The sequence below is a fragment of the Cygnus olor genome, chromosome 2 (assembly GCF_009769625.2).
Source record: "Cygnus olor isolate bCygOlo1 chromosome 2, bCygOlo1.pri.v2, whole genome shotgun sequence".
NCBI lineage: Eukaryota > Metazoa > Chordata > Aves > Anseriformes > Anatidae > Cygnus > Cygnus olor.
The window spans coordinates 20,879,137-20,893,306 of record NC_049170.1 but is presented as its reverse complement, the minus strand read 5'-3'; the positions used below and the strand labels follow the sequence as shown (position 1 = coordinate 20,893,306).

Genomic DNA, 14,170 nt, shown 5'->3' with positions numbered 1-14,170 from the left:
AACTTAGTGCATTAGAACAGTCTCAAGGATAAGATAAACCCTGTGATTTGAACAGAAAGACTTTTAGTGAAAAATAACGACTATGTTACAGCTATGTCTAACATTCTGCAATTAGACCGAGAGGTAGCTTATTCAGGTCTCACTTTTAAAAATTATAATTTCCATAAATTTCCTTATCATACTATTCTTTCCTGCCCCAAAACAAGACACTTCCAGCCTTTAGCCACAGTATGAGTCCATGAGCTATTTAAACACTATGAGGATGTAACTGTTCAAGTTCAGAATGTTTCAACTTCAAAAATATCAACCAACTGAAAAAGCAATTCTATTTAACTTTTGCTGTACATCGTTATGCCATATATCATATATTATTTAATATGTAGACAGGCACCCTGGCTTCCCAGTCTGTTGCTTAGCGTGCAAATATTTAACACCATTCTACTTATGAAGAATGTAGTATATCCATGTCATTGTAATCCTTCAAATAGCTTTTTCTCACCTGAGAAAATGTACATTCCCTGAAAAAGTTTGAGGCACAACATGATACCCAGATAATCCCATTTGAAAACATCATCTCAAATAAGATTGCTTCAAAGGCAACAATAGAAACTAAGAGCAATTCCTTGACAGTTGCTGCCATTTACAAATTGTCCAAATTCTGGGTTTCCTTCCACTGACATCCAAACTGAAAGTTCTCACTCTGAACTAATATTCATTTACAGGTCTGTAAGAATGGCATGTCAAATAGCAGTTGAAAACCCATTACACAGCTCACTTTATGAGTCAAAGGACTAAAATTGCAATCAATTTTAGGTGGAAATAACTGCAACTCACTTCAGATGGGAAATTACTTTTGATATTTTAACTGCAGTCCAAGTGAGTCTGACTCTTGAAGTGACACAGCAGTGAACATCTTTCCATTTTTGCTTTCTTAAAAGCATTATTTGTCACCCTACTAGTAAGTGACAGATTGTGTCTCTTATTGATCTTACAAACTGGAAGAAAAAAAAATATTTTTGTTCTAACAGAATTTTTTAAATGACGGAATAGATCTTGGAGAAGGAGATCATTTGTCTTTTAGGCCTTATAATAAGGCTGCCAGACGGGGGACTGTCACTAGTCTGCCTGAAAATTTAGTGATCATGACTTTGCATATAACACTTAAACTGTTTTGTTAAGTTGTCAATATAGGGAGAAGCTAGGTTTTAAAAAATAATTTGGATCCATGACTATTTGATTTGTTCCACAAACATTTCTTTCCTTTCCAGAATAGCAATTAGCTCATCATATGTTGTTTTTTTTTTGTGTGTACTTACCTCAAGACCATCATGATTGCTCCTCTCTTTACAATCACAGCATCTTAAAAATTACATTCACAACAGACACAAAAATCTTATATCATATTCTTCCCAAATCTGCATCCTTGAATTATTGAAGTATTGTAGTAGCGCAGAATGATATTTGTGAAACTGTAAATTGCTGAGCATATGAAGCTCCTAAATTCAACTGCAGAGTATGTTTTATACGTGAAACATAAACAGGGTGGGTGTGAAGGTGACAAGTTAATTTTTATGGGTTTGAGGATTCATTGACCTAAGAAATAAAAGATGATGTAGTGCAGATTAGCAATTCACTTAAGTTTATCTGAAACTTAATTTAAAATCCGTTTCCACAGGGATTGCCATCTTCTTTACAAAATGTTCATTAACATTTATTTATAAGACAAAGGAAACGGATTGCAGAGAGTCAATCTTTCTGGATATACCATTTGTCAATCACTTATTTACAGAAAGGTTTATAAGAGCTTACATGAGGCTAGCTGGAATACTATTATGATTCTGAATGTGTGGTATGTCTTATGTCCCTGAAAAGAGCAGTTAGGATTCATTCCTTAAATTAAAAATTCTGAACTTTTTCTCCCAAGAAGACTAAGCATGATCTGTCCCACCCCACCCCACCCCACCCCCCCACCCCCCCCCCAAAAAAAAAAAAAAAGTTGTTATTTGAATAACAGGTATTTTAAAAGTTTTAAAATAGTTTTTTGAGAAAGCTTGCTTAATCAGAAAGTTCTTGCTGAGATAAAGTTTTGTAAGTAGGCTTACTAATTCTGTTACGTGTACCTTACCAGCATGTTCCATCGTTTCATACATTTATGTAATTTAAAAACAGAAAGGATTGATTGGCTGACTTTCTGAATAGTATTGAAGAAGAGATTAATGGTTTGGGACAGTAATGTTCTTGTGCAGAAGCTCCTACTTACTTTTTCAGAATCTGTGAGTGAGTGTTCATGCTTGCAACATAATTTAAATTTATTATTCAAATATGAATCAAGTATTTACACGTGGGTAAAAAAGGCACAGTGAGATCTGATGAAGGTTACATTAATATTATATATATGTAATAAACAGAAATACACAAAGTTTTAACCCAGAACATCTCTGTAATGTATGGGTATACATGTACGTTGTATCAGATACTTGTATCTATGTGCGTAAAAATGCTTTTCCTCTAGAGCATAAAATAATACTGAAAAACTATAAATAATTTTAATCTTTTTATTGAGGTAAAGGACAACATTTTTTGTATGTAAACTCATCTAACCAGAAGGAAGGAAATAGAGCGAAGATAATTACTACCAAATTCTTCCCAGCCAGCCTTGGAGTCTGCAGAGTTCGGTTCTGGTTCTGGATGTTTGCTTCTAGGCAAACAGGAGTCTTAAAGGTAAGAGAAAAAGCATGTCTACTAAATCATGCCACAGTAATAATTGCACTAGTAGTATTTGCATTTCTGTGTCTAAAATGATCTAAATCTCAGAGGCTGTTAGCTGTACTTCTTCACAGCTTTGCTGTCATTACACCCATATACAAAAATTTTCTGTCAAGATCAACAGGGACAATTTTGTTCTACTCAATTTCAGTTGAAGCCCTTTTGCTACATATGTAAGAATTAATATTGCCTATCTATCATTCTCAAACCTACTGAACATCAAAACAGTTCTCTGCACAATTCACTCTTTAACATCAAACAGTGTTAGTTTCCAAAGTTTAGGACAAAAACAAGATATGCGGTTTAAAACAAAAGTTTTAAACAAATTAATGTCATCATGTATCAAGGGTGTTTGTTTGAAATAACTGGCAATAAAGCATTTAACCATATCAGCAATTATAGTTCAAATATCTTCTTGCTGTTCCCCAAGCATCCTCAATGGGCCAACTCTTAGTTGTTAATTCCCTTTGTAAAATCTCAAGCAGTGACGTGAATCCTTGGCAAATAATTCATTTCACATGGCTCACTGAATAAATATGTTACATAATGCCTTTTTTACAGGACCTGAGCAGGACTCCTATCTGCGTCAGCTTGTTAACCTGTATTTTTAAACATGTATTTATGACAGTTTTATTACATGTGAAGGAATATAAAAAAATTGCATGCACTACCGGTGTTTTTATATTGACAATGTTTATCTTTGGTCTGGTTTTCTGCCTTATATTCATCCCCACTGAAAAGGATCATAGCCCAATTCCATAGGAATACAGTATAATTCGTCCTGGACTTCAGGAGGTCTCTAGTCCAACCTCCTGCTCAAAGCAGGGTCAGCTACAAGATTAGACTAGGTGAAAACCTCCAGAAATGGAAACTACCCAACCCCCAACCCCTCTGGGCAACCCCTGCCACTGCTTGACTGCCCTCAGCATGAAATATTTTCTTCTTATATCCATTCAAAGAATAAAGTTACCTTTCATTCCACCTTTTTTCTGTCTTTTTAAAGTATATTATTATGGGATGGTATTTTTATCTCTGTCACTTAGTTCCTGGAGAGTCTGAGTATTGCCATACACTTAATTAAGAGTAAATAGAGAAAAAAACAAATTACATAAAGTTATTATAAGCAGCAGATCCTTCAAAATTATTCTTATCCTAAATCCAAAACTCAGCACCATACCAGCTACTAGGAAGAAAATTAACTCAGTCCCAGCCAAAATTCAGACTGCTTTTCAAAACTGATTTTTAATGAATTTTCAGGTAATTTTATTTTAACATTTCTCACTATCAAGTCAATAAAAATGCTCAAAACCTTATTTTTCACAAAGACATTTCAGATATTCAACACGAATTTTTAGAAGTGTTTATATCAATATTGTAATTTTAATATTTGTATATAGCTTTTAAAATATTAGGCCATGTCCTCAAGTCCATTCTTCCCAGTTTAAATTATTTATATCTCCACATACTCAAACTTTGCACATTAAGATTAAGAAAACAGAACAGTAGGTAAAGGTCAAGAGCAGTTCCAGATTAAATTGAAGTAAAAAGAAAACAGTGATTACCTTTTGGATCAGTTGGTAACTGAAATACTCCGAGATTATCTATGAAAGATTTGTTTAAATTTACTGTGCAAGAAAGCAGACAAGATTTTTTTGAAGGAGCTTCTGAACTGAAATTTTTCAAGTATTACAGAACCCTTAGAGTTAGTGAATAAGTAGATGTATATGGCCTATGTATGTGGAGTTAGGCAGACAGCCAGTCTGCTTTTTCTTTTTTTTTCCTTTTTTTTCTTTTTCTTCTTCAAATTCTTTTTTTTTTCTTCCTTTTAAACAAAATAGTTTAGTTAACTTTCATTACCTTCAATTTCGTAACGAGATCCATAAAGAAATGTCTTACATATAGGTATACATAAGGTTTCCTGTTTACGGCATTGCAACTTCTGCTTTTTATAGAGAAACATATAATAATATTTGTAACAGACTGAAGTATTCAACAAGGAATTATCATCCTATTGCAGACCCAACATACCCTGTTAGATGTTACACTTCTTTTTCTATCAAACTAATAATCTATTTTAGCAGCAAACATTGCTGTTACTAAATAAAGAATAAAAATGGACTGTAATCACTTAAATGAAAAAAGCCCAAAAGAATTTAAAAGAGAGAGAAAAAGAGAGAGAGAAGGAAGAAAATAAAAGCAACAGCTCAGTGAAGATTTGTGCTCAAGTTGCAATGGAGGTTAAAAAAAAAAAAAAAGTCAAATGGTAATAGGAAGTCTGAATAATGTGTTAGAATGTAGTTATGTCACCGCAACAGATGATATTACAGCTATTATCTGAAATACAGCTATCTGCAACGTTCTTGTCAGGTCTGAATTTTAAAAAAGAAAAAAAAAAAAAAAAAAAAAAAAAAAAAAGAAAAAAAAGAAAAAAAAGGAAAAAGGAAAAAGGGAAAAGGAAAAAAGGAAAGACCAGAGAGACAGAATATAAGCAGAGATGAATGACTAAAATCACCAAATTGCTTAAAAGAAAGATAAAAAATGAAGAATGTCTCAGTATTGGAAATAAATAATGTTGAACTACACAAAATTGTTTAAAGTTTTTTTTTTTTTTTTTTTTTTTTTAATGGGAATAGTCCTATTTTTACAGAGAAAAAACAAAGAATATTCACTGAGGTTAGAGAAGTATGTATTAAAGTCGCTGCTCTTCTTTATTCACAATGTGCATTTCTCTGGCCAAATTCTATTGCTATAAACGTTGTAATCTTTTACGAGGAAATAAAGGTATAGGCTATTATTATTATTGTCTTTAGAAAGAATACAAGATCTACAACAACTCTTACACTAAGAGTGAAAGTTATTTTTAAAAGATCTGAATACTGATGCTTCAGGACATCATTCAATTGTTAGCCAACAAAAGAAAAAAAAAAACAACAACTTCATAATGATTTGTTATGAAAACATTAGCTTTCCTTAGAAGTACTTGATAACAGCCTTCAAGGGGTGAGTTTATTCAACATTAAACACGACTAGTCTAAAGTATTAATGAATATGCCTGAAGAATAGCTCTAAATATAAACAGTTTTTATTACATATATGCTACAAATGTAAATTTAGAAAATTCATTTCTCTTTACATTTTGATTAATGAAATAGTAGAGACATTTCAGCAAGAAATTGATGTTATTTTAACACCTGTTTTATTCCAGTGGAGATCCTATTATTCAGCTGTCAGACAGAAAGCATTCAGCTTTCATTAAGCAGCAGAAAGCTTTGTCTATCAGTTTATTCCAGGAATTTGTCACACAATTGAGAGTTAAAGCCGAATTTAATTCCTGCCCTGATATTTGTTGATACTAAAAGAACTGAGATGTGGTAAGTTTTTGTATAGTACACGTCAATTTCACTTAAAATGACTAAATTTTTATTACTTCAAACTCATGTTTAAAGAAATAAAGAAAAAAGGGGCATAATTTTCTAGTGTTTCTCTAATGTGACAGTGAATGGTGATACAATTCTGCTAATCTGTTTTGTGGACTTTGGAGAAACAATTTCAGTGTTCCTGTAGTGTAGCTTTATCCCAACAAAGACATGAAATAATGATTGCCAAGGAACAAGAACAGTTTGAAGGCGTGATCTTGAGGATGTAGAGTGGAAAACTTAATATCATATTCACTGGAGTTAGTGGTAGCTTTTCTCAGCTGACATATGTATCTGGTGCCTAGTGAAGTGAAAATATGTGTTGTCTTTCCCAAGATTCTTCTTCTTCCTTGGCTGGTGATTAAAGACAACATGATGGGAATGTTGGGAGAATACACCTCTTGCTATGCACCCTTCAGATCTGCATTGGCTTCTTGGTTATTAGCCAAGTAATTAACCTTCTAGACAGAACATAGTAGTTTCCAGCATGCCAACTGCTAGAGTCAGGGAAGATCAGGAAGATGATATGTTATCTTGAAAAGTCAGCATGAGGGTATAAGATAGCCACATGAGTTGTGACTGCTGATGACAAAGTAGAAAATAGCAGTGTATATTTTGTGACCTTCAAAAGTACATGCACTTTCCCCACCCCCAGATTGAGATAGAAGCTGAAAAAGGAATTCAGGAGTCTCTAGCACACAGGACATGCTGTGGTGAATTAGAACTGAGTCATGATTTTAAGACAGGAAAATGGGTTTTGTGAAAGAATGCTGTTCACATATGGACTACAAATGAACCAGTTGGCAAAGGCACCTTGGAGAAACACCAAGAAGCAAGTATAAAAGCTTCACTCATGCATTTACATCATGGATATTATCATGTTAAATTCTTCTTAAAATCACCATGAAGTGTGTATTGGGATATTTTCACTCTTGAGCTTTTCACTCCACAGTAAATGAAGTGATAGTTTTACTACTGTTTATTCCTGTTCTTTGTGATTTAGATTGTGTGTGCACTCTAGAAATGCTATCAGTACACAATGACTAGTTAGTACAATACATGCTTGTTACTTGTAAATTAAAATGATGGGATTTAGCCTACAACTAGATCAGTATAAGATTGAGCACATTCTACTCAGGCTGGTAGATTTTCCTTTTCCCTCCCCTCCCCTCCCCTCCCTCCCCTCCCCTCCCTTCCTTCCCTTCCTTCCCTTCCCTTCCCTTCCCTTCCCTTCCCTTCCCTTCCCTTCCCTTCCCTTCCTCTTTAAATTGTTTCCACTACCAGACTGACTTGTAAACAATTCATAAGATGCTGTGTGGGGAGGTGTTGGAGTCTCTGGAGACACTAAGCATTACAGAGCTGTAACTCTCCAGGGCTCTAGGGAACTTATATCTATGAGAATTTGCTGTACTCTTTATGTGCTGCTGGGTTTGTACACGTGTAAATGTACATGTGTAAATGTTCTGCTGAAGAGAAACTATGCTCCTGTTTCTTTCTATGTCACTATTAGTGGCATACTTACTCCTTACCCAACAGTTACATTGTGTGTATCCTTCTGAAAAGGTCAGCACAAATCTTGTAGACACTAAGTATATTTCCTGACTCAGAAGATGCTTCAAACCCTCATTGACAAAAGTAACCTCACTGAAGAACCTCACTTTACATCTTTCACTTTCTCTGGGCATAATCTTTGAGAGTATCAAGTCTGTATCCCCAGATAAAGAAACAGACACTTTGGGCTTCACATTTGTCTGAACTCCATTGTAATCCATTGTTTTTGGCTTGAATCAACTATTTCTTCTCAAAACTTTTCATTGTATCCCAGCTTGGTTTTTAGAAGATTGATGCTGGATAGTGCTGTTACACAGTCCTGTACCACAACATCAGTCCTGACAAAATTGGGTCCTAATTTGAATTATTGTATGTCAGTCCTCTTACTTCTCCTTTACTCCAACTCAGAATTAGTATTCAGGAACTACAGGTATTTTGGTCAATACAGCAACTTCCATAAAGCATGTGGTTTGTTGTGTCATTTGGGTTTTTAGCTTGTTTGTCTCACCAGGCCCACTGGGAGAGTCAGAGGTAGGTAATATACATATCATTAGCTATAAAATTAAGTTTATAACTTTCTTGAGACTTAAAGATTTTGTTTGTTTGTCTGTTTGTGTGTATGTGTGTTCCATTGTTAAACTGGGACACTAAAGTGGGAACGTGAACCCCAGGGTCACTGGAAAATCACGCTAAATGCTGAAGAGAAAGATAGTGTTGAAAGTAAGGAAGAGAGGATAATGATTAAAATCTTCAGTCCCATAAATAAGTAATTATCAACTGGAATGGCTGGAATATGATGACTTTCATCACTCCAGCTCTTTGTCATTATTTCTGAACTGATTTAGATTGCATGAGGATTTTGGATACCTGAGTAGGAAATGTAACTACCTGTGTAATCTCCAGGATGCTGTGCATGACATTAATTCGCCAGTTGTTTACTTGTGAATTCATTTGTTGTCATTCCTATTGCTTTCACTATTGGATATTTATTTATTTATTTATTTATTTATTTATTTTTATCGTTGCTAAACATGTTTGGGTTTATTTACCACAAAACACAGTATTATAAATTACATTTACTGGACTACAGGCTTTAAACCCTGAATACTGACCCTTATACTTGTCTCTAAAATCTTCACCCAGTCTACAAGAAGGTCACCCTTTAGAGAATAAAGGATAGCTCTAGAACCTTCTGAGTCTTTTCTTCAGTATTTAGATGAAATTTGTTAGGTCTTCACTCATTGGCTTCTATCAGCTGAGACAGTCAGTAGGTTTTCCAATTAGTGATTGTATTAGCAGTTCTTGTTATTTATTTTTTTTCAGAGTACCTTTTATTTGCAGCTGAGCTAACATTAGCAAAGGTGCAGGTGTGAGTTTGAATCTTACTTAAGAAGGTCACTACTACTTACACAGCTTGCTGCACTATTTGGCTTAGGCTATGTTACTCCAGCTAGCTTCATTCCTCTGTCTCTTAATGCTGATTCAGTTGCATCTCTTTCGTTGTCAATAGGTATACGCAGTTGAAGAACATGGAATGGATATTCTTATGTGGTCTTCTAGTAGAAATAAAGAAAACAAATGGATGTATGCAAACGTGGTCCTCTCCAGTAACAGCCCTTTCAGAGTTGCTTTTGAAGCTGAAGTGGGGCAAAGTGAACCCACAGAATTCGCTCTTGATGATATTTCTTTCACCCCAGAGTGTATGGATGGAGGTATGTTATTACACAAATATTTACAATACCCATTTTCTTTTCAAGAAGAAGAAAATTGGGGCATTTCATATCTCTGTCAATCGTAGATACAAAATCTTGATTTTACTTTTTTTAAATAACTGCAGTACTAATATATTTTTATCACGTTAAAAAAAAATAGCAAAAAGAAATAACAGCAAGTCATGCAATGGTGTGCTCTCAAAGGAAAGAAAAATGTGCAAAGGAGAGTAAATCAAATTTATTGTATATAACACACATGGTAGATTTTAAAAGTAGTGCCTTTTCCCCTAAAGGAAAGGAGCTAGTACACCTATCAGAGTGATTCCTATCTATTTGTTGGTTGAATGCAATGTCTGAATAAATATATTTGCCTGTGATTGTAAAAGACGGTTTTGTGTTAAAACTTGCATCTGAACGTATCATTAATTATAGCAACTCAGTATGTTACTGACATCGAGGGCCTGTAAGTATTTTTATGAAGCATGTTCAAGAGGGCTTTATCATCACTCAACTGTAACAGTTTTCTGTTGTATGAGAATAGTCAAAGAAGGACATAATTTGAGATGGAAGAGTTTTATGAGTATCAAAGTGATTCACAATTATTTTAAAAAGAAAATGATTAGTTTTTGTATCTTTTTTCTCTTCACCAAATATCTCAGAAGTATAACAAATTTACCCTGTCATCAAGCTCTTTGAGAGTTTATAATCTAAATTCTGCTAGACAAGTTAAGTGACTTGAACTCTGTAAAGAAAATGAATTAAATTCTAATGCCTTATAATGTCATACTTAATTTTAAAAAAGAAAAGTATGCGTGTGAATAGGGATTCTGATAGGAATATCAGCCATCCCATTTTCTAAGGAGAAAAGGAAGAGGGGGAGGGAATGAAGAAACAGAAAGTTTCTGTGTAGATTTTCATTCATAAGAAACAACAGGGAACAATTATGGCTAAAGAAAAGGTAATACAGATGTTTTAAAAATGCTCTTGAATGGCATTCTATTTATACAGCTCTTATTGTTCAGATGGGATAGCTTGTGTATAAATTAGTTGTGAATCTGTTCAATACACTGTTTTTCTTATTGTGATGATTAAGCAGCTCCTTGGAGAATTAACCACACGCTGATTAAAGCTTCAAGTGAAATATATATTCAAGTAGGTGGCATTTTCTCCATCTCAATATCAACAGAAGTTTTTATTTTCCCACCAGTAGGCTCAGGAAAAAATTATTTTGGAATGCACTACAATGAGCTGCAAACCACATAAATAAACAAGTGCTTGTTCTACCCTTATTATCTTAATAACTTCTGTTAATCATACCTTAAGAATTATTAAGCATGAAAATGCCTAAATGTAGCAGAACAGGAAGTGAAAATGTCAAATGATATATTTTGATCTATATTCCAATAATGTATATAAGCAAATTTCTATTTTTATGGTACTCTGGCAATCTATTATGAACAGGCATGAATTCAGAGGGAGGAAAAGTCTTCCTTGGAAAATGTATGCTAAGGTATCTTGAAATTGTAACTACAGAAATAATGTAACTTTTATGAAGTAATGTTTTCTAATTGGCTTCAGAGATTTTACCATTGTAGAATACTTCTGAGTATCTACCTGTGTCATACTCTGTACTCCTTGAAAATACGGTATATCATAAAACTTATTATCTATATTGATAATTATATAGAAGTAACCAGTATGATTCAAAAACACTCAAATATGATTAACTAAATTGGTTACCTATGTAACCAATATGAATCAAAAACATCTTATCTACATGCAGCCACCTAAAAATAAATCACATAGTCTTAGTTGGTTATCTAGGCTCCTTGTCCAGCTGCAGAACACACGGATGTCTCCAGGGGTCAACTTATTCCTTTCTATGATAAGCTGGCAAGCAGTCTGGAATTAGTTCTTACAAGCTGCAATACTTAAAAGAGGGAAATAGTAGTCTTGCTGTATTCTGCATTATAGTATTGTTGTCTTATCCGAAAAATAACTTCGTGGACATGCTTAACTTAGGTGCAGGATGCTTGTCTTTGCATTCACTTGTGTAGAAACTAGAGTATCCATTTTTATGTTGATTTTATGGTATAAGTAAGATCTCTACACAAATTCTGTATGAAATATTGTTCTTTTTTTTTTTTTTTTTTTTTTTTTTAATGCTCTTGCAAAAGTGACATAGATTACCCTAAAAACAGCCTAGGTAAGGTTTTGGTTGTCCCTGTCCCCCCCCCCCCCCCCGGGTCAGTAAAGGATATCAAAAGGAATGGATATTAAAATGAATGAAGAATAAAATACTCCCCCCTCTTTGTCCTGTCCCTCCACCCCCCAAAAAGAGATATTTCCTAATTTGCATTAATTTGGTTAACAGAATTTCTGAAGTTCTGAAGGTCATATTTTCTGCTACCTCTCAGCTGCTGCTTCTCCTATGAATTAACAAATTCTTTCTGAATATACACAGTTATTATTGGAAAATAATTTAGCATTTAGTGATTATTGGAAAGACATCAATTAACAAACATTGGTTGCAGGAGGTCTTTTTCATGGTTTTTAATTCCTGTCACGTAACATCTCTCTTCCATACTCTGTTGTAAATTCTCTTCCACTCATTTAAGCCCATTGTGTGGAATTAGGATATTAAGCCTTCTATCCTCACAATATTTTTTTATACCTCCATTTGTAACCTACAGTTTGCATTAAATATCCTAGATCCATCCTCCTCAAACCTGATGCTTCCACAATTCCAAATTTTGTTAATGCATCTCCAGTTCCTCACTTAGCCAGTCATCCGTTCTCAGGCCTTCTAATTTCATATTGCCCACACATTCTCATAGAATCATAGAATATCCCGAGTTGAAAGGGACCCACAAGGATCATCAAATCCAACTCCTGGGTCCCCAGAAGACCACCCCAAAAATCAGGCCATATCAGTCTGAGAGTGTTGTCCAAACACTTCTTGAATTCAAGTAACTTGAACATTCTCTGCTTCCTCCAACCACTCCACAGTGGTATGTGCACCCTGACAATTCTGCCAGTTTCTTCTGCCAGCCAGCCTCCTCTAATGTTATAGTCACTCTTTCTGTTGCCCCAAGTGTGTATTTCTCCCCCATTCTAATAACAATAAAGAATAATAAATGGTATCATGAAAGGCAATCTCCTAGTGAGTTTGTGACTTGATATATCATCTTCTGTCCAGACCAGAAATAACATTTAGATGATATTACTTGCACGTGTTCTGAATTTTGATTTCTCTAACAGTTTTGTACTGCAAACAAGTGTCCTTTCCTAGTCATGCTTGCTGGCTAGGTAGGCCAAATCTGTGCTTGCAAAGAGGCGAGAGAACCACAGAAAATCTGTACAATGAAATAAATCCAGTTGTTTAGGAGGAAGAACAGAACTGTGACACTTTAATCAAGACAAAGACGTGCTTGACAAAGAGTAGCTACTCAGGAGGAGGCTCTATTTTTCACTAATGACTTAAAAATTGAGATAGTAAAATTTGAAATTACCTGCAAATAGTACAAAATAGCTGCCCTGTAAAGAGAGTTCAGTATGCGGTTCTTGCAGAGATTTGAGCAAGAACATTTTGCTTTAGCAGTAATGGTGGGAAAGTTTACCTACTCCGCTGCCAGACCTGCTTCGATTTTTGCTCTTTCATGTTTATTCAAAGACTTAGCTCAAAGAAGTGTGTATACCTGCAGTACAGTTTTTTTTTTGTAGTATTCTTTCTTTCAGAAGATAGCTTTACTATTGAAGATTTTTCCCCCTCTCTGTATGATTATTTTTCAGTTTTTCTTTAATTACTTTGGGTTTCCTCAGGCAACATGTTCTAAATAGAAGCAATCACAATTTAGCTAGTTGGGAGCTCTAAGCAATAAAGCATTACCAGCAGCTCTAATTCAGGTGAGATTTTTTTTTTTTTTAAGTACTCAGCCTTCATTAGCCATGAGTTTCTTCAGATTGAAGAATATTTCTGAACGTTTGAACAAAATGTGATCAAGCTAGTCCCTGGCTTTCTGCAGAAGTAACTTGTAGCTGATGCTCGTGCATGGAGAAAGCTGCAGTGCCAGCTGCTAGTAGCACAGGATCTACCGTAGTTCAGCATTAACTGCTGAATGAGATGTACTCTTACCATTTCCAAGGTCAGCTATTTTCTGCTGATAAATGTTTGTGAAGTCTTTATATTTTCCACCAATAATCAAAAAAATTAATACAGGAGTCAGTGAATTTTACTGACTGCAAAACTTGTTACCCATTTCTAAATATATTTTGATTTTAAACTGTTTAGAATTTTGATTATTTAATTTATTTAATAATTTTATTTTTAAAAATACAAGTTAAAATATCCTTACATTCCTAGTTTCAGATGGACCAAGAATACTGAAGTATTGAGTCAGATGTTTATTAATATCTTTCTCTTGTAATTCAGCTGAAAACAGGAGGCATTACAGAAATTCTTAAAATGTCTTTTTTCCGAATTTATATCCCCAAGTTAACATTAAAACATTATTAAGATGCCTAACACGCAAACTTTAGTCCACTCACGTAAATCAGAATGCTATATTTCTTCACTCATTGAAGAAGTAAAATGGAAGAAAAATGTATGTGTAACTTAAATATTGAGATATTAGTTACAGTGTTGGGAGAGTTTTCTCAGGAAGTAAATAAGTAGTAAATATATTTTAAAGATATTATCTGGCTGATAATCCAGAATCATTAAGC

General features: G+C 34.3%; 1 protein-coding gene across 1 annotated transcript in view; it reads left to right on the top strand.

Moving 5' to 3' along the window:
* Positions 1 to 14,170, top strand: part of MALRD1 (MAM and LDL receptor class A domain containing 1) — a 265,114-nt gene that overhangs the window by 183,923 nt on the left and 67,021 nt on the right. Inside the window, exons 33-34 of the mRNA XM_040550276.1 lie at positions 2,564 to 2,721; positions 9,244 to 9,445. Of these exons, the coding sequence (XP_040406210.1) occupies positions 2,564 to 2,721; positions 9,244 to 9,445 (360 nt within the window). The remainder of the gene's footprint in view (positions 1 to 2,563; positions 2,722 to 9,243; positions 9,446 to 14,170) is intronic.